This window comes from Pelodiscus sinensis, chromosome 8 (genome assembly GCF_052426305.1).
Source record: "Pelodiscus sinensis isolate ZL-2025 chromosome 8, ASM5242630v1, whole genome shotgun sequence".
NCBI classification, from domain to species: Eukaryota; Metazoa; Chordata; order Testudines; family Trionychidae; genus Pelodiscus; species Pelodiscus sinensis.
In genome coordinates, this window is record NC_143059.1 from 63,517,893 (window position 1) to 63,539,013 (window position 21,121).

The 21,121-nt window shown below is 46.8% G+C and overlaps 1 protein-coding gene across 2 annotated transcripts in view; it reads right to left on the reverse strand.

Annotated features, from left to right (window-relative positions):
* Positions 1-800: 800 nt before the first annotated feature.
* The window catches only part of PLEKHS1 (pleckstrin homology domain containing S1), a 31,229-nt gene continuing 10,908 nt past the window's right edge, over positions 801-21,121 (reverse strand). For both annotated transcript variants that reach the window (XM_025190695.3, XM_025190694.3), the window contains 7 exons: positions 15,810-15,920; positions 15,156-15,259; positions 13,294-13,503; positions 11,730-11,831; positions 8,541-8,676; positions 5,889-5,957; positions 801-2,842 (listed from right to left, as the gene is read on the reverse strand). In XM_025190695.3, coding sequence (XP_025046480.3) covers positions 5,889-5,957; positions 8,541-8,676; positions 11,730-11,831; positions 13,294-13,503; positions 15,156-15,259; positions 15,810-15,920 — 732 coding nt within the window. In that variant the 3' untranslated portion in view covers positions 801-2,842. The remainder of the gene's footprint in view (positions 2,843-5,888; positions 5,958-8,540; positions 8,677-11,729; positions 11,832-13,293; positions 13,504-15,155; positions 15,260-15,809; positions 15,921-21,121) is intronic.

Below are 21,121 nucleotides of genomic sequence, written 5' to 3' on the forward strand. Positions count from 1 at the left end.
TCGAACTAACTTTGTAGTGTAGACATACCCTCTCAGACCCCACATCTCCTCTTGCACCCCAGACCTCTATCCTGAGCTCCCTTCTGCACCCTCTCAGACCGATGTCCCCTCCATAGAAAAGTGCAGCTTTTGACCACTTATGAAAATCTTGGAGTGCGATCCCCAGCAAAAATTATTGCCTTAGGGGTGTTGAACAGTACAGAAAGAGCACAGTAGGCTGAACAGGCCACTCAATACATGGAATAGTTACACAGGGTATGATGAGTGGATTTTGTGTGCCCAGCTTGAAACCCCTTCAGAGGCTTGACTTTTTTTGCGGGGTGGGAGTGTCCAGCATGTGCCCTGTAAACATCAGGCCCCTTCCAGTGTCAAGTTGGACACTAACAATCACTCCTCACTTTGCGATAGCTTGGTTCTGTGCTGTGCCCTTGTAGCTGCTAATTAATAAGCAGATAGGGGAGTGGGATTAGCCAGTTAAGTAGAGATCCTGGCCAAGGGCTGGTCTGTCGTGCTGCTGTGTCTGGTGCAGAGGCCTACATCTGGCCAACTAATCCAGAGCAGTGCTGTGGGACGAGCCATGAGGAGATGTTCCCAGGGGGGTGTCTGGCCACAGGGGAAGTGCCAAGGACAATTATGTGTGTTAGACTTTGTGCCTTCCCCACCGTCTTCGTCACAATACAAGCTTGTGAGTTTGGAGAAGTCCCTTAAACATCCTGGCTACGTCTAGACTGCATGATTTTCCGCAAATGCTTTTAACGGAAAAGCATGTGTGGAAAAGAGCATCTAGATTGGCATGGATGCTTTTGAGCAAAAGCACTTTTTGCGGAAAAGCGTCCGTGCCAATCTAGACGCAGTTTTGCGCAAGAAAGCCCCGATCGCCATTTTTGCCATCGGGGTTTTTTTGCGCAAAACAGTTCTCAATTGTCTACACTGGCCCTCTTGCACAAAAGCATTTGCGCAAGAGGGCTTTTTCCCGAATGGGAGAGTCATTGTATTTGAAGAACACTGACAATCTTACATTAGGTCGTCAGTGTTCTTGCGCAAATTCAAAGCAGCGGAAAAACTTGCCAGTCTAGACACAGCCTCTGTGTCCTCGGAGCTCCTCTTCTCTCTGAAGAATTGTGGCATCTCTCTTGCCCCTTCAGAAGGGACAGAAGAAACTAGGAGTGAAAGGGTGCGTCATGGGAACGTGGAAATTAACTTTTAAGTTACTCACTCTCTTGCAGGCATCTAGATGACGGGAAATCACAGTACAATATATGTGGTGCCTGTTAATGTTTTGTCAACAAATGTTCCAACCTCCCCTCCTCCTTGCTGCCCTAGCTGGTGTGCCCGGTTTGGCAGATGCTGCCACACCTAGAATCTTGCCGGCACTGGCCCCAGGCACCCACCAGCTTCTCGTAAAAGCATCAGCAACGTGAGCAGGTTTGGCATTCTTGCAGGATTGCCAGGGCTGGAGGCAGGCAGCCTTCTCACGGCTGCGTTTAACCTGTCCACAAAGGATCTGCTGCTCCCTCCCCTCAGTTTCTGGTCTTCAGCACGTCAGAAGTTCTCTGCTTTTTAAAAAATAAAAAGCATGGTTGCTCAACTTATACCAGGTTGGTGAGGCAAAGGGCACAGACAATTACACGACAGAGCATGACGACTACAAGGGCACGTACATCAAACGATACATCTTGTGTTTTATACTCATAGACTTGCCCAGTTAAGGGATTTGTGTAGACCGCACCAAATTTCAAAATAAGCTATTTCGAAAATACCTCGAAATAAGCTATGCAATTTGCATAGCACAAATTGTGTAGCTTATTTTGAGATAAGGGTGCTGTGTAGACACACCCCGAGAGCGAGTCCTGCTGAGATAATTCTGGGCAGGTCACAGGAACATGTTAAATTGCATCACATCCTCTAATTCACCATGTGGCTCTCACCTCTGTATTTTATAACTAGCGTACAATCTGCAGCAAAAATAAAAGCACACCATGTGTAATGTTCACTGAGCCCATCACTACTGTGCACAGTCTGACATGAAAACAAGCCACCGCTGAAAATCACTTGCTAGCACTGTGGTTCTGACTTGCAAAAGTAGGGAAATAAATCCCAGATGTTCTGAAATACAAAGGAACCATCAATGTTAGCCAAATCCACCAAAACGTCATTTTGCTCTAGGACCAATGCGCTTGCCATAACAGTGAGCGGAGCCATAACAAGCAGCTGCAGAATGCATGGTTCATTTTCTGCTTCAACTGACTTGTGCAGACCTGGCTGCAGTGGGGTTTTCCCCAGTGATAACTGCTGATGGATCATATACCTGTAAGCACCTCTGTTCACAAACATTTGCTCTGGGAAGCGGCAGGAAATAACTTCCCACACCGTTTGTACCTCCTTTGCTTCTCCCTACTTAGGAAAAAAAAAAGTGAGCTCTTTTCGATTGCAATTCTATGGCCAGCGGCCATTTTCAAGGCTGGAGGATTGTCCTGAAGGCAAGCTGATTTGTCTGCACAGCCAGGAAAGACTGCAATCCCAACCTGGTCAGAAGTGATCACATCTGAAGCCATTCCAGCCATTAGAAGAACAGTGTCAAATAACCGAGTTGTGGCAACACCAGGGATGTTGCTCAAAAAAAGACAATTTAAAGGGAAGCAGTCCCACAACCACTCTGGATAGTCTTCAAGCCGATGTCCTTTTTCCTTCTATCTTCAGTGCTGATGCCTTCTAAATAGGACCCATGTCCCTCTATGTGTTTATACAGGGCATAACCCAATGAGGCCTGAGTGCAAGTGCAATAGAAATATTAAATACTGATCCTTCCATCTTCAGGAATACGCTCATGGCTACCACTTATCTAAAACAGAAGAGAGAACCTTCAGAAACTGACCTGAGTAGAAATCAAGTGAATTCATTGTATAAACACTATTCATTAGTTATGATTTGCTTTATTGATACTGTTGCCTTTTTGAGCCGAGTAAAATCTTTAAGGCTGTGTCTACACTGGCCACATAACCCGTAATAGCTATGGAAATGAGAGAAGTCAGAATAGGGAAATGCGCGGGGGATTTAAATATCCCCCGCGGGATTTAAATAAACATGGCCGCCGCTTTTTTCCGGCTTGGGGGAAAGCTGGAAAAGAGCGTCCAGACTGGCGCGATCCTCCGGAATAAAGCCCTATTCCGGAGGATCTCTTATTCCTACTTGCAATCCTAAGTGGGGGGAGGGGGAAGAAGTGCATATGACATTTCAAAGTGTACATGATGCACCAGTGGGTAAACTTGCCGTTTTGGAATGAGCAGGGAGCAACCCGACAAAGTGTAATATGAGGTGTAGCTGTTTTTTACACCCATGATAAGTTTTGGTCCATCCTGTTCTGCTGGATACCAGCAGCATGCTAGCTGAAGCTTAGATAAATCTACTGATGCAGTTTACCTCTGCTAATTCCAATGGTGACTTGGCCACATGAGGATTTAGCTGGCATAAATAAATCTGCCCTGCTCTCAAGTAGGCTGTGGCAAGCTAGGTGTTCCCCTGTTTTGTTATAATGCTGTTTTGAAGTGGTATGCATGATAGCAGAACATGGTGGCCCTTGTTTAGGCAGAAGTCCCTACAGCATAGCTCAAGGTCAGCTTTTCACCTGCATTAGTGGGTGCCGCTACAGAGGTTTCCCATATCAAGAAGAAGAGATAGATATATGGGTGTTGCAAATCAGGCTGACATGACACAAGCTCCTGCTTTTACTGCAGCTGTATGTAGCCAGGAATATTGATGTGAGACATCTTTGTTGCGGGCGGGCGGGGAGGGGGAGAACCTCGTGATAGCACTGGTGTGACCTCTTTTCGTTTCTTCTGCAGTGAACTTAAAACTTTGTGAAAGCAACAGATTGCCACTATAGAATTGGCAGCCGCTCTAATTTTGCCAGACTGGCTCCAGATCTGATTTAGTTCATACTCGGCTGCCCTTCATCGATCGCACTCTTGCACTCACTAACTCAGTTGTCAAGCAATGAAAAGATTGGCTTTTTCAAACAGCCAGTTGTTCACATCCTCTTATTCTATGTTGCATGTCTATCATGCACACCCTTCCTGCTATTGCTTTCCTAATCCGTGTATGTTCTGCCCTGAGCAATGACTAATCCAGTGTAGACCAAATATCTGTCCCCAGTCTCCCCATTCACCTGAAGCCTGGTGCAGATCTTACTGAATCCCAATATGGTTGGATCAGGCTCCCATCTCCCAACCATGTCTCCTGGCTGGGACCTCTTGAAGTCTCTCTGTGGCTGTAACAGGAGGGGCCCTAATCAAGACACCGTAGCTGCGGAGCATTTTATTGCCAGGGCACTTTTCCAGGGCCACATCTGTGCTCCACAAAGCTGGCATCCTGCCTCCCCAGAGCAGAACCCACAGGAAAAATGTGGCTGTGTTCCCAAAGAATGTTTTTCCCCTCTTCCTTCCCAGGCTCATAACTGATTATTGATATTAATGGGCAAACAAAGGTGAGTCCAGACCATGCAGTATACAGGCCTAGAGACAACAGTTTGACTTTCAAGTTTGCTGCAACCTTTCTGTTTGATTTGACTTAACTGATTAACTGTCACGTGCCCAAAATATATGCCCGGGACTTCAAATGGCAAATCAAATCCAGTCAGTTCCTACTCTTTGTACAGACACATCTAACAGCAACTGGCCTGGTGAAGGCTATTTGGGAAGATCGCGTAGAACTGAGTATGAAGAGAGCTCTCTCTCTTGTCACATGCTCTCCCTTTCCTGTTTGCTTTGTCTGCATGTCTATTTAGAGCGATACAAAAGTTTGTGCAACCCCTAGCACAATGACGTCCCTATGCACATGGCATTAAACATGATTAATTAAAACACAACTTTTTTTTCCTCCCTACATAAACACAAATCTCACCTGCTGTAGAATAAATGTGCATGGCTTTCAGCCTAGGGGGTTACATTACTATTAGGGTAGGAATACACTAGGGATGGAAGTGGCTAGTTGCTTCCAAAAGTGGGGAGCAGGAGCTGGTGCTGAGTGGAGCTGGCTTAAAAGCTGGTTCACCTCCAGCACCATCTCCGAGGGGAGGCAGAAACACAGCGGGGAAACAGCGTGAGCAGGGAGTGAAGCAGTCCTCTCTTGCCCCTTGCTCCCACTGCGGCGCTTCAGCCTTTGAAATGTAGCAAGAACCCTGTGGGCTGAAACACTGCTGTTTCCCTGCGATGCCTCTCCTCTGGGCAAGGGGATCCGGCTTAAAAGCTGGTTTCCTCCCCAGCACCAACTCTGGGAGGCAAGCGACACCCCCCGCCCCCTGCCTCTATCACAGGCAGCATGTGAGGATAGGAAAGGCTGCTGCCCCAAACAGCCCCCCTTTGCAGCAGCCAGGGATGTTTGCCACAAACTGGGGCTGCTGAACTCACACTGGTCCGGGATGCTGCTCCTCTTCATTTTATATGTAGTAAAAGCTGTTGAGCTCTTACTGCATTTAAAATGCAGAGCTGTAGCGCAGATGGCTCCTGGAGCTGGCATGAGTCGGGACTGCTCAGTTCTGGCTCAAGCCAGCTCCTGGAGTGACCCCCGCTACTGGTCTATGATTAGTCCATAGGACTGCTCTGCATAGTAGATACAAATTGTATCGACTATCCGTTTAGCTAGGTAGCCGCGGTGTAACATCCTGAGAAGACACAACCTCTTTTGCATTAATGACGGCACTTGGTGTTTTTTTTGTTTAAAAAAAAAATGCCGGTACTCCAAGGGAAGAGGTGCTGGTACTGCGTCTGGAGGTGCCTGTACTGAGCACCGGGCAGTACCATCACACACACACACACACACACACACACACACACACACACACACACACACACACACACACACACACACACAAAAGCACTGGTGGTACTTACCTAGGAACATGAGCAACCTTTAATATGGAAAATGGCTGAATCTGGGATCCGACAAATGGTGAGTTTCACCTTCAAACAAACCAAAACACACACACAAGGGTCACCTTTTTATAACGCAGTAAACCCACACTTGACACAATAACACTGTCCCCACCGGTCTCTCCCTACCTCCCTGTCTAAATTCCCTCCTCTATGAACAGTGGTATTTGTATTTTCTCTTGGTATTGGCAACAGGCTTTCTACTGCTCAGCCGACACTGGCATTGGGTGACCTCAGCAGATCCAAACATAAAGGCTATGTCTACACTCGCGTCTTCTTGCGCGAGTAATATGCAAATGAGGCTAAGCGTGGAATATCACCGAGCCTCATTTGCATACCTAATGAGCCACCATTTTTTTCAGAAGAGGCTCTTGCGCAAGAAGGAGAGTCTACGCTGCCCCTTCTTGCGCAAGAAAACCCCTCTTGCGCAATGCCGTTACACTTATTACTTTTCAGGAAGAACGGCATTGCGCAAGAGGGTTTTTCTTGTGCAAGAAGGGGCAGTGTAGACGCTCCTTCTTGTGCAAGAGTCTCTTCTGAAAAAAATGGTGGCTCATTAGGTATGCAAATGAGGCTCGGCGATATTCCACGTTTAGCTCATTTGCATATTACTTGCGCAAGAAGCCGTGAGTGTAGACCTTGCCAAAGAGACCTTCCGGGGGGAGGGGCAGAGATCCCAAGTATCAAGATTGCAGCCCAGCTGAGAGAAATGTCGTTCTCCACCTTGGACCAAAAGCACAGCAGAGCTTTCCAGCCCTCTAATGGAAGGTGATGAGCACGGGTGGCCGGTGATGTAGGCAAGGGAAGGTACTGCCTTCCCAGAACTGCCTACATGCCCCAGCTGCCGGGAAGGCTGGGACTACGGTGCAGCAGCCCTGTTCCCTGGTCTCAGGGGAAGACTGGGGCTGTGGTGTGGCAGCCCGGCTCCCCCACCACCTGGGGCAGTGGTGCAGCAGTCTTGCTCCCTAGCTACTGGGAAGGGCTGGGTCTGGGACCACAGGACAGCAGCCATGGCCCTGCAGGGGGCCAGGAAGGATCGGGATGGGGGTGGGCGTGGCATGGCTTCAGAGGCAGGCCTCCAGCAGAAGGGGAGGGGCTTGCCTTCCACAGCTGGGCCTTCACCCACTACCCATGGTGATGAGTACTGAACAGAGAGAGTTACCCCAAGTGGTTAGAGAAGGGGATCCAGGACCTTGGGCTGTTCCCAACACTATGAGTAAAACTGCCGAGGGACTAAACACTTCAAGCAACAATACTTTCCTACCCTGAGAAGCAAACAGCCTAAACGCCTCATACCAAAGGATGCTGAGGGACTGTAACATCCATTGACTGGCTGTAGGAGAGTTCTAGCTGCTTAGGAATCACAGTGTGGCCCTGTCCCTTCCATTCCATGGGAGTGTCGTTGCAAATCGTACAGAGGGGGATTTTGGGGTGGAGACAGCTCCAGGCATAAATGGAAATCATCAGCAAAGTCAGCAGTGGTGGGTTTTGCTGTGTGAACAATCCCCTTCCGGGCAAACTATCTCAGCAGCAGCCTCTGTCCCTGATCAGAAATGAGTTTTCTATTGCTTATAACTTCATTAGCACACAATCAATTAGAGAAAACATTCAGTGGCCTTTTGGCCTGTAAATAGCCCTTGCTGCACAAGTTCCAAAGTTGAGTGGGTTTTGAGCTATTTGCTTGGCAGACACAAGCGTAAAGGGTGGGTACAAAGCCTTGCAGAGCTTAAAAATGGCAAAAAGGAGTCCCCCTCCCCCGCACCTAAAGAAATTCCCTGTTTGGGACACAGAATGCATGGAAAAAATCAGTGACCTTTGGGGAGTTCTCAGTGCGTGAAAACACAAGGTTGTAAGTTAAACTGTTCTGTACAGTGAACTACACAGATATGTAAAATGTATATGATGGGGCGGGTGCCACAAATAGACTGTCAAGAAAGGGTTAACTCTGTCCGTGTCTGTCTTTGAGAGGTGTAATGACTTGCCAGGATTGCTGTCATTTGACTATCTTCTTCCTGGCTGTAGTCACAACCTTTGGCCCCCTCTCCCAGGCTAATACCCCAGTCACATGATGGTGATCAATATCTGTTGAGAGTTTGCCAGGGCCCAGGAGATGTGAGGCAACCTGGCTCACCGCAGTGACACTCGGTAGTGCCTGACAGGAGTGAGCGCCTGAGACTTGGCTTGGCAGAAGCCCTTGTGAAATCGTAACCTGAACGCAGGCCTGGTGACCGGGGGTGGTGCGGGGTAGAAGAGAATGGTGCTGCTGCCCTAGGGCCCAGCAATTCCAAGGGGCCCAGGGCTCTGGCTGCCACCGTCGCTACTATGGCAACGACAACTCCTGGAGCCTGGGCCCTTTAAATTGCCACTGGGGGTAGCACCCCACAGCTACACTGCACCACCCTGGGTGGCGTGCACTGGATGGCATTGAGGGTGCAGCCTGGGCACTGTTGAGGGCTGGCTGCCTTGGCCACACCCTTTCCACTCCAGCCCCCACTCCTTCTGGGAACGCAGAGCTGGGCCACCCCACCACCTCGCCCGGGGCCTGGTGAGGCTGTCAGCTCACCTGTCTGATCCCCTCCACTATGTGTCAGGCCAATCACCATTTGGGCTTACCTCCTTTTTCACGGACTTGCTGATGAACAAGGAAAGCTCCTCAATGCTATGTATGCGCAGGTCATTCACAGCCACTATGTGATCCCCGTGGTGAAAGAGACAGCCTAGGCGAGGGGGACCCCTCCACTGCGAGACACTGGGGAGGGGGAAGAAGAGACCACACGTATGAATGGGATGGCTTGAACCCCAACACCAATGACAGTACACCGACTAGAAGGGGCAGTTGCTCTTTGGCCTGATTCTTGGTTTGAACCAAACAGCTTTGTCCATTCCAACATGTGCTTCCAAGGGGGAGCCGGTTACAGGGCATGCAGCACTATCCTCTCTTAACCTCACAGGTCAGGGGTGCGGAGGGTCTGCAGGCAGGGAAGGGACTTGTCCTGTTGGGTTCTGGACAGTGTGGGGACCACTGCTCTGCCTCTAATGGCCCTTCATTTGCCTGGGTGGCTTTTCCAGGCCATCTGTGCAGCCCAGACTGGACTAAAACGTGGTGTCTGAACAGCAGGATCAGAGTTTTGTGGCTGTCCCTGTAAAACATCTCCAGCTACCCTAGAGGCAATGCCAGCAGACTCCCTTAGAGCACTTCAGCCGGCCTCTCGTTTGTGGCTGGTCTCTCCTAGCTTCTCCTGGAGGATTAGCAGCTTGGGGGCCCTCTAAGCCCTCAGTCTGATGCTTTGTTCCAAAACAGTTGCCAGCTGAAACCAGACAAATCCTTTCAGTTTGAATTCCCACTAGGATCATCCTGGATGTTTAGCTCCAGATCCAAGGGTGACACACACACCTGCTGGGTGTGGTGGACTGTCCCTTGGAGTGGCACCGAGAGCAGATCTATAGAAAGAACCGTTTGCTCTACAGACTTAGCTGAGCTCTAGCTGGCTTTTAGCTCATGCATTAAGTTCCAGTGGTCGCAGGTTTGATTCCACCTGTCAGTGTTACACAAGCTTTATAGCTGGGTCTTCTCTGTGATTCTTTTGGGGTATTTCCTGCTCTCGTTGGTAGGGGCAGAACAAGCTCTTCCCGCCAGCCTGGCAGTGCAGCTGCAAAGTGCAGCACATCAAAGCTGCGGCGAGAGCCAGTCTTACTGCTGAGCAGAAGTGAAAGAGCAAGAGGCGGCTCAGCAGGGAGCAAGGATGAGACACTGAACTAATCTTCCATGCAAGCCTGTCCTTTACCCTCCCCTCTTTCCTACTCAGTTGATACTGAAGATCTAGAGAGCGGACTGACTTCCACACTGCCTACTCAGACTGCAAAGCTGCTGGGGAACTGATACTTCTGGCCCCTCGACATCCAACACTGACGGTGTCTGGCTGCTGGATGGACTACGCCCAGTGCTGAAAATCATTAGAGAATAGCTGTCTGCCTGCAGTTATGTGCTGGGCCTCCCACTCAGGCCAGCCTATCTGAAAGCACTCAATAGCATTTTGTATTTACAGTCTGCATTTAACTCCAGGCTCTCCATGTGCTCAACTGACACTCGCTGACACCATACCACAGCCATGTGACCCAGCTTTGCTCACCCGTACATGGTGGTAATAACCTACAGGGCAGAGAGGTGAAGCGATTTGCTTCAAGACCTGGCAAACCAGGGAGTCACCTGGGAGAGAGAGTCTGGCCAGTCTCATGTTCTTAGTCTTGCCTCCTACACCCTTGCTCCAAATACTAGCCCATAACCTTGTTGATGCTTTGAACAATCAGAGAACACTTCCCGCCCCCCACAATATTATCACATGGCGCAAAAGCGAGTGGTGATCACTGGTCAACTGGAGTCAGAATCGTCCACCTGGTGCACGTTGCTTAATTTTCCTGGGTTGCAGCTTCCCCATCCATAATAGGGAGACGGCAACTTGTCTAACTGTACAAAATGCTAGAGGATTATTAGTCAAAAAGCTTTGCGTATTGGTACTGAACAGGACACACTCCCATATAGACTCCTACACTTTAAGGCTAGAAGGGGCTATGGTGATAATATAGTCTGACCTCCTGCACAACACCCACTCCTCTTCTGTACTAGACCCATAACCTCTGGCTGAGTTACAGAAGGCCTCAACTCATGATTTAAAGACTTCAGGTTACAGAGAATCCACCATTTACACTCCTTTAAACTGGGAAGGGTACGTCTCTACTTCCGGACAAGGTCGAATTACGTTAATTGAGTAGCTGAAGTTGAAGTAGTTTAACTTGACTTTTGGTGCTGTCCACACTGCAGGAAGTCAAAGGGAGAATACTCTTCCCCCAACTTCACTTACTCCTCATGGAAGCAGGACTACTGACAGTGACTGGAGTGTCCCTCTCAGTTCAAATTAGCTGTCTTAACTAGATCCGCTCATTCGAACCCTGGAAGATTGACACAGCAGCTTCGATCGTCTCTGTAGTGTAGATGTACCCATAGTGATCAGCAGAGGATGGTAGAGATCCTATCTGACCCAGGGGAAAATTCCTTTCTGGCCCCCAAAATGGCAACCAGATCCTGAACATGTGGGCAAGACCCACCAGCCAGATAGCTGAAAAAAAAATTCTCCGTGATAAGTCAGAGCCTGCCCCATCTTCAGCCATTGGGGCTTTCTCCAGCTGTTGGTTACAGATGGGCCACATGCCGTGGAAGGCAATTTCATCATGCTGTCTCCTTCACAAACTTATCCTGCTCAGTCTGGAAACACCTGAAGTTGCTCACTGCTTTCCATGGAAGACTGTTTCAGAACTTCTCTGATGGCTAGAAACCTTCATCTAATTTCAAGCCTACTACACTTGTTGATGGCTAGTTTATATCCATTTGTTCTTGTGTTAACTTTGGCACTTAACTCCTCTCCCTCTCTGGTATTTATCCCTCTGATATATTTATAGAGAACCAACATATCTTCCCTTCGCTTTCTTTGGGTTGGGTGAAACAATCCAAGCTCCTCAAATTTCCTCTGCTAAGGTTGGTTTTCTATTCCTCTGATCATCCTAACAGCCCTTCTCTGTTCCTGTGCCAATGACCATCACAAACACAAGTCGATTTACCCTGTGAATGGAGGACAATTGACACTTATGCCATTCATGCTGTTATTAAAAGAATAGCCGTTAGGCTAATGCTTCCCAATGGTTATTTCACCCTGCCTGAAACACAATAAATACCTTGCTCTTAGATAGCGCTTTACAGGCAATTACCCCTGGACAATTACCCACCACCACAAGTTTTAAAGGTCCTACCATATTTGTCCTGCTGCTTCAATAAGCATTAGATTACTGGTGAGATCAGCATGAGGAATGCAAATATCCACCTCTTGCAGCTGGCTGCTATCCTTGATTTTGCTGTAAGAGAGGAAGTTGTAGGCCTGTTAGACTCTACCAACCAGACAACTCACTAATAATAGGAAATAGAGATGGAAAGTGTCATTCAGCTCACTCAATCTGTGCCCTCGTGAAAATTCATTATTGTTCCCTATAGTCTGACCTCCAGGACATTATCCAGCCTACTGTCCAATATTGCAGAGGCTGGGTTTTCCAGCATTTCTCTTGGGCTATGTCTAGACTGCAAGCCTCTTTCGAAAGAGAGCGTCTAGTCTGCACGCGGAACTTTCGAAAAAGCAAGCCGCTTTTTCGAAAGAAAGCAGCAAGTGAGTCTGGATACTCTCTTTCTAAAAAGCCCTGTTTGCTTTCAAGAACACCTTTTTTCGAAAGAGCACTTTCGAAAAAAGGCGTTCTTCCTCGTGGAATTAGGTTTACCGCCGTCGAAAGAAAAGCCGCGTTCTTTCGATTTAATTTCGAAAGAACACGGCTGCAGTCTAGACGCAGGTGAAGTTTTTTCGAAAAAAGGCTACTTTTTTCGAAAAAACCCCTGAGTCTGGACACAGCCTTGGAGAATAGTCACCACCACCGTTAAGAAGCTTGCCCCAGGTCTAGATGATAGGGAAAGTGTAGCAGTTATTTTAATAGTAATACAGTACCATCTTTCTCCTTGGAGGACAGAAGTAAAAGAGGAAAATTAATTGGCAGACTCTTCTGGTGCTGATCTTGAAAGGCTTGACTCCCATTGATTTTTAACTCCTAAATGCCTTGTAAAGCTCTCACTGCTGTTTTGTGCTAGAAATCACATTCTTCACTATCTTGCAAGAGACAAGGAACTAGATAGAAAACTTCTAATTGTGCGTATTAAAAATAAATACTCCACCCGTAAAATCTTCCAAACATGATCATAAATTCCCTTAGGGTGCATCTACACAGCAGGGCTAAAGCCGAAATAAGATACACGACTTGAGCTACATCAATTGTGTAGCTTATGTTGAAATAGCTTATTTTGGCTTTTTGGCGCGGTCTACACAGCAGGAAGTCTGAGAGAGAGCACTCTTCCTCTGACTTCCCTTACTCCTCGTGAAATGAGGGTTACAGGTTTTGGAGTAAGAAGTCCTCCAGCTCGACATTATTTCAACATAATGTCAGAATAACTGCTTGTAATGTAGCTGCGGATTATGTTCTTTCAGAATAACGTTAGTTATTCTGAAATAACACTGTTGTGCAGATGTACCCTTACTCGGCCCCAAACCAACCTTACAGAGTAACAGCATGTTCTGTAGAGTGTTTGTTTGGGTTTTAAGACCTGGCCATTGCAAATTCATAGTTCAAAATTCTTGCATTCATCATTTCTGGTTTGTATGCTGGAACACAGAAGAATGCTGCTTTCAAGTAATTTAAGTCCCTAACAGCTATCTCAAAGATGAGTGTTGTTACTTTTAAAGAGGATTCTGTTACATATTTCAATCCTAAACATCCTTACTTGATTATTATAGACAGCTGAACCACTGATAATGGTGATGAATTTGGCTTTCTTTTCTGGGGTAGCTGCTTGCTGGTACTGCTTTGCATGAGTTGTTGTTGGTTTCCATCTGCTTCAGAGTTTCCCCAATGTACGCTATTTGCTTGGCTTCTGGGAATGGTCAGGGATTCGTCACTTCTGTGTGTGGGCTGGAGTTTCTCTTCAGGAAATCTAATAAATAGGAATGTTAGTAAAAAATGCACATAGCTGGCATGTCAAGTCAGTTACTCTTGCTGTGCTTGAAGTTGTGTCAAATAGATGTCTGGGAGGCAAAGAATAACAGATTGTTGTAGCGAATCCAATGGCCAAAATTACAGCTAAATCAACTGAACTGCCCTCCTTAAAATTGACCATAGGAACAAAAACACTTTTTTATAATATTGCAAGAATATTTATAAACTGAAAACATTCCAACCAATGTAATTTATCAAGAAAAGGGAATAGAAATTGTTGGACCAGCAATGTGATTTGTGCTTGTGTAAGAATGCATCATTGATGGCTACTCGATAGAGTTTGCCAGACCTACTCAAAAGTTTGCCAGATTATTTCTTGCACCTTCTAGTGGCTGGAGACATGAAAAAAGGTGTAATTCATTCTAACAGAGATGGTTTAGCTCAAATGGGATAGGCTTGTGATTTAGTATGCAAGGTTTTGAGTTCTATTCCAAATTTCACACAAGTACACGTGTACAGTTAAATGATATTGTAATGAACTGGAGTGCATATGCACTATTATTTTCTGTGGGACAGAATCAGAATTGTTCATCTGTGCACCAGAAGTATTAATTACTAACAGCCAATGGAAATCCTCCCATTGCTCAGGGGTCAAATATTTTGGAACTGCAGGATTTGAATTCTGTGCAGTTGTCCCAGAAGTCCTTAGTGGCCATGCTAGTGCGTAGTGACAAGTGTGAAGTTTCTGTATGACCCTGGATTAATACCACAGGGACACCATGGCAGGAGAATGGCAGGGGAGGGCTGCAGCCATGCACGCCAGGATGCTACTTGCTCTTCTTCCAGCGCCACTGACTCCCAGGGAGTGAGGGGAAAGTACACAGCTTGCGGGCACTCCCAGCTGGTGAGGAGAGGGGGCAGAGGAGTAATTCACACAAGTTGTGCACTTTTCCTCGCTCCCTCACAGTCAGGGGAATGGGAAGCAGCAATTTAGCAGGCTGGCTTGCACCAGATCCTAAAATATTCATAGTACAGAGACACAGCACGGTAGTTGCTGAACCTGGAAGAAGCTGGGACTGAGTATTTGCAGTGTTAACCTTTATTGATTAGTCGTGTAGTTGACAAACTTGTGGTTGACTACACGATTAACGAATTACACGCTTAACATCCCTAGTAACAATATTGAATTATTGATACATGTTAAAAACATCAAACTATAGAGCACATGTATGAAGTAAGTAGTATTAGACCCATTTTATAGGTAGGGAAATTGAGGTACAGAGAATGTCCAGGATCATCCAGGCAATTAGTGACATATCAAGAAACCATTCTTTCTTAACCACTACACAACACTGCCTGCTCTAGGGCGTTTCTGGCTGGGGTGCCTGTGACTGTGACGGCAGATGTTGCATTGTTTAGCCTGGAAAAGAACCATCAGGTCACATTTTATTCTGGGTATGCCTGTCAGGGTGTCAATGTATGAATTTGTGAAGTGACTTTGAATTTCACTCTGGTAAACTCTCCCCTTAGTCTCCCACCCTCCCCCCAAAAAAGGCCTCTCGCAAACCGTTATCATGTAAACAGCAGGAATGCAGCTCAAACCATATTGTTACATTGCATTGATTTTTAAATACTAAAAGAGCTACCTACAAAGCTTTCATTGACAGGTACAACTTTCTGCTAAGATGATCCCCAGTCTCCATTGGGTTGTGAGAGTGAATTGGGGAATCAGATGTAGCTTGTTCACTTTCCAACTGTTAAAAATGGAAAACAACAACAACATGTAAGTATTTTCTCACTTTATCCCCTCAGCATATTTTACTTAGTTTGTATTTATGCTGTATTGTGGGTAATGTATCTCAGCCAAACCTCAGTTAACCAAAGTACCTAGCTACTCATAGCTTAGAATCATAGAACACTAGAACTGGAAGGGACCTCGAGAGATCTTCAAGTCCAGTCCCCAGCCCTCACGGCAGGACCAAGCACTGTCTATCATCCCTGATAGACGTCTATCCAACTTACTCTTAAGTATCTCCACTGATGGAGATTCCACAACCTCCCTAGGCAATTTATTCCAGTGCTTAACCACTATGACAGTTAGGGAGTTTTCCTTAAGGTTCAGGCTAAACCTCCCTTGCATCCTTCCAAAACCAGAACTCCATTGTTCTTCTCTCCCATCTTAACCTCCTGCTAGCCAATGATTTGGAGGTCTGGTTCTCTAGCAATCTTGCTACCATTGGGTTTGGGCAACTGAATATCCTCTTAGAGTTGGATCAAGAGAGAACCCTACCTGATGTGGCTTACCTGTGCTAGAATACTGCTTGGAAAAGCATAATATTCTTCCCCCTTTTCATTGGTGTTCCCATCTGAATGCAACAGCAGCTGACTTTTTCTGGTCTCTTCAGAACTGTTGTTCTGTTTTTAAAAAAATGTTTCCATTAAATTCTTGACATCTGATATCATCTTTCTGTTTGCTTGGACAAATCCATTGGGAAGGATTGTGGGAAGACTTGCTCCTCAGAGGCAGAAATGATAACAGCAACCATCTGACTTCAAAACAAGGCTTCTGTCTTAGTGCTCCGTTATACGCTTAATCAGCTGTAGGTGCAAAACGGTGCGTATTGAGATAATTTACTGTAGATATATAGGTAGCTGATTTGTGGGTGCAATATTTGTATCTGTCACAGACTGCCCTTGCAAATGACTATTTATGCAAAAATAGCTGCGGTGTTCAAAAAAGAGGAGCAATGGTGGATATTGTGTCAATTTTCCACATGTAACGCTGATAGGCAGAACCGAACCGGGGACTTCTGGTGCTAAAAGCCACCTGGCTCTCAGCTCAGGCTGCAGAGCAGACGCATTTGCTCTCTCTGTAAGCGGTCTCAGTGCCACTACACGGGCCAGTGAACCACACCCAGTAGGTGTATGGGGTGACATACTTCCTCTAGCTAAGGGGGGCACATCCACAGATGGCTCTCAGCTAAGGCTGTAGAGAAAACTCATTATCTCTGTAAGGATGTGTCTACACAGCACCCTTACCTAGAAATAAGCTACGCTATTTGCAGTCCACAAATTGCATAGCTTCTTTTGAGGTCATTTTGAAGTAGTGCTTTATTTCAAAATTTGGTGCTATTCCGGCAAGTCCTTTAGCCCTCATGGAATGAGGGTTATAGGAATGCTGGAATAGCGCACCTGAAATATATTTCAAATATATTTCAAAATAACGAGCGTGTTTAAAGATGCAGAATTGTTATTTCGATATACTTTCAGTAACTCGAAATAGTGCTGCTGTCTAGAAGTAGCCAAAATGGTCTAAGTGCCACTACATGGGACAAGGAACCACATCCAGTCGGTGTGTGGGTTACACACACACAGGGGCTCAAATACCCAAAGTTATTCAGGTTCCTAATTCTTTTGAAAAAAATAGGGGGTGGGTGCCTAAATATCTCTGAGGTTCTATACCAGGGCTCTTTGCTCCAGGCCCCATCCTCAAGTCCCCACTTAAATAAACACCCTTACTGAAATCTAGAATGGGGAGTTTGTTTTCTGCCACTTCTATTAAAAGCACTGGGAGTCTTGCCTGAAGAAAGAGTGAATTATTGGAACTCCCCCAGTGGCCAGGAGCTATACCTGAGTATGTGAGAGCAGAAATTGAACCAACTTTATACTGGATGATTTGCCCTCAGCAGGAGCTACCAGACAGAGAATGGTCCTTCATAAAGATCGGGAGTATCTGACAAATCCTGGAGGGAACATGTCACTTCTTTGAGCCAAAATAGCCATCTCTAACTTCCCTCCTGCTCATTGATTTGACTGTCCTGCAGAATGTAATTAGTATTTAATTTGTGATGCATTCCTTCTTATCTCTCCTACATCTGCGATGGCAATACATTTTAAAACTACTAACTGTGTCACTGAATACAGTATTGTTTTCAAGATAAAATAAAGTATTAACCCTCTTCCTTACAGAGAAAAGGAGGAAACTGGCATTGAATAGAAATGAGAAACAACAAATGGATTTTTTGATGCCTGGATGGCGTTCATTAATGATAGTACAAAGGGTGGCTCTTATTGGAGCCTAAGTCAGGGGTGGGCAATATCAGTCCCAGGGACTGGATCCAGACTGCTGAGCATTTCTCTCCTTCCCGCACAGCTGATGAGTGGAGCGTGCACACTTACAGCTGGGAGTGTGTGTTCAGCTGCCCCTACCCCGCACCTGGCTCTGTCCTGCAGCAGAGCTGCTCCCAGGATTCTCCTGCTAGTTGTGCAGTGTGTTGGGCAGGGATGGGGATGGAAAGGCAGAAGGGAAAAGGTGGTGCTGAAGTCAGGGGATCCCCTGCCCCTGTACTCCATCGCTGCAGGTTGGAAAGAGGGAGGCATACAGCAGAGCTGCTCCAGTGTGAAGCATGGATGGTAAGAGACTCAGAGGAGTGCCTGCCTTAAGTACACTGTTTCTAAGATTTCAGTGCGGAGGGGTGAGAACACAGAGCAGGGAAGCTTTCCCTCTCCTAGAGACAGAGCGGGGTTTCTCTCAGAAACTTACCCAGCAACAGCCAGCACACACTCTGTGTCACTGTAACACACACCCCATCTGTGCCACACGGTCTCTGTGACACACACACACACACACACACACACACACACACACACACACACACACACTGCTTCACACACTCTCCCAGTCTCGGTGCCACATACACTCAATCTGTGCCACAATGTCTGTCTCTGACACACAGTCTCTATTTTACACTTGCTCTCTTTCTCCCTCTTTGAAGGCCCCAGCCCCACCTCTTCCGCCTGGGGCCCTACCCCTTCTAGGTGGGCCGGAGCCAGCTCATGACCGTGTACCTAAATTCATGAAGTGGCCTCCCTCTGCAAAAATTATTGCCCATCCCTCCCTTAGTGACACATCATAAAACTATGCTATTTTTAACCTGCTTGGTACTTATCCAATTTCTTACTAAAGTGGGATGTGAAACTGGCTGAATAGTGATCAGAAGGGAATTGTTACTGTTAATGTTCCTCCACCTGGAGTGCCTATCAAGAGTTCTGTCAAGCCTTAAAGCCAGGGGGTGGGGAACCTTTTTTTGGGTCAAGGGGCTGCTGACCTAGAGAAAAATCAGTCAGGGGCCGCACACAAGTGAGAAGCAAAAAAGCATGAACAGACTCTCATTGATGTGACCCCTGACTAAAAAGGAGAACGACACTCCCCACATTCCCCTCACATGCCAGAGCCTACGGGCACCCAGGCTAGCAGATTTTTGTGCTGCAGCCACAATACTGGGAGGGGTGAGCCGTGAGTCTGGGAGGCCAGATACAGCAAACTGGGGCCCATATCTAACCTCCAGGTCTTAGGTTCCTCACGCCTGCTGTAAGCCTTTGGGAGTAGTGTCCTGTTCAATATGAGTGTTTGCAATAACAGGCATAGCAGGGCCTCCATCCTGAATGGGGCTTTAACTGCCACAGCAATACAAATCATAAATCCTAATAAGTAATTTAACACAAGAGTTAGTAGTGGGGAGTGGGAATCAGAAACCAGGTTTGGTTTAACACATTCATGATTTGGAGTATGTAAATTCAACTTGAAATTAGCCATCAGGAAAACTAGGAATGGGGGCCTGGTCTTAAAGTTTGGAATAACTTGGGCCTTGTCTGTATTTACCCGGAGATCAATCTTCCAGAGTTTGATTTAGCATGTCTAGTAAGGACCTGCTAAATTGAAAGCTGAGAGCATCCTCCTACTCCGTTGACCCTGGTACACATGGGTTTGCGAGGAATAAGGGAAGCAGGTAGGAGAGTTTCTCCTGTCAACCTCCCATGGTGGGGCCACCGCAGAAATTCAATTTAAGATACGTTGACTCCAGCTATGCAGTTCTCGTTGTTGGAGTTGCATATCTTAGGTTGACTTTCTCCCCCAGTGTAGCCCTGACCTTGGATAGCTAAGGGACTGAATCCTGTAAGCCCTCCCTCAGGTAAACGAGTCCTTATGCAAGTAGACTCATTCATGTCTATGTGACTATTTGCAAGAGTCAAGATTAGTTACCTGAGGAATAATTTGCATGATCAGGGCCTATAAGAGTGAGTCATTGGTGATTCAATTCAATCTAATACCCGTAAATGTAGTGTCATGCATTTGGAAGAGGAAATAAACACAAAGGTACAAGCCAGGAGATAGCTCAATCCGTGCAGAAATGAGCTGATAGGATTGACCTAAGATATTTAATACCTGGTATAACCCAAGGTCCAGTGTGTTTCAGCAGCAGCCCTGGGAACTACAAGTTGTGGACTCCAAACTGCGGCACGTTGGGAGAACTTCCTGGTTCTTGCCAGGATGTGCCCTCTGCCCCCAGCAGGGTCACACAGACTGTAGGCTTCCCTTATGCTGAATAACCTCACACTGGGCTAGCCAACAGGAGCGGTTGGTAACAGAGCACAGTCTTTGTTGTTCTCCCTCCAGACCTTTTGTTGCACTCCCTGTTTGTGTGGTATTTTGTGACTATACCAAACGAAGGCTATCCCTTGTTAGCTGTAGGGCAAGACTATTAATTGCAGTTTCTGCATAGTCAAACAGAAAACAGAGCTCCAGGTCATCCACCCGCAATCCAAATGAAAGATCATGTGACGCGCCTGTGCACCCCACCCCCGCCTTCCACAAACCTCACGCTCAGTCAGCCCAGAACACTTCTGCATTGCCTGCGGCACAACATAGGCCCAGTATTGCTTAAAGGCGACACTGACCTGGGAAGGATTAGTAGGTAAAAGAGGAGAGAGTGAGCCCGAGGCCTTGTCTACACACAAAATAGTAGCAGTTTAACAAACGGTGTAATTTTCATCTGATTTAAAGCGGTGCAACTGTGTGCATTTAAGCTTGGTGGAACTCAATTACAGGTGCAAGCCAAGCCATGTTAAGCCAAGTTTACACAGATTCAAGAGTCTTCATGCAGGGCTGTGCGGCCAGTTAATTACCTAGGTTTTCAGTCCATTTGATTTAAACCAGTGCAGGTTTTGTGTGTAGACAATCCTTGAGAGATGCTAAAAAAAACCAACCCAGGAACCCATGGGCACGGCCTACAACTAGATTAACAGGGGCAGATCCTTTGCTTGAATAGATTGTTCTAGCTCCACTGACATCAATGGCACTGTGACAACCTGCCCCGAACTGTGAAGGAATTCTCAGTCATGCTCTCAGAAGGGAAGAGAGCAAACTACCAGAGCGGCACAAGAAATAAGTACAACCAGTTAGAAAAGGTTAACAATCGGAGCCAGTTGGACTTGCTAGGGAGGTGCTGAGTCACCGTTGATAGGGATATTCAGAGTAGATGAGGCATGACAAGAAGGTTAGGTTTACATTGCAGCTTAAATCACCTGACCCCCAAGAGTCATAAGTTACACTGACATAAGCACTGGTGTGGACAGCACTATGTTGGCAGGAAAGCGTCTCCCACTGACATAGTTTCTGCCACTCATGGAGGCTGGAGGAGTTAAGCCAATGGAACAACACTAGTCTGTTGGCTGCTGTCTTAGAGAACTTGCAGCTAAACAGCTGGACTGGTGCAGCTATGCCACTGCAAAGTCTCCAGTGTACCTTTTCTCTAAGTTAATGAGCATTCCTGCAA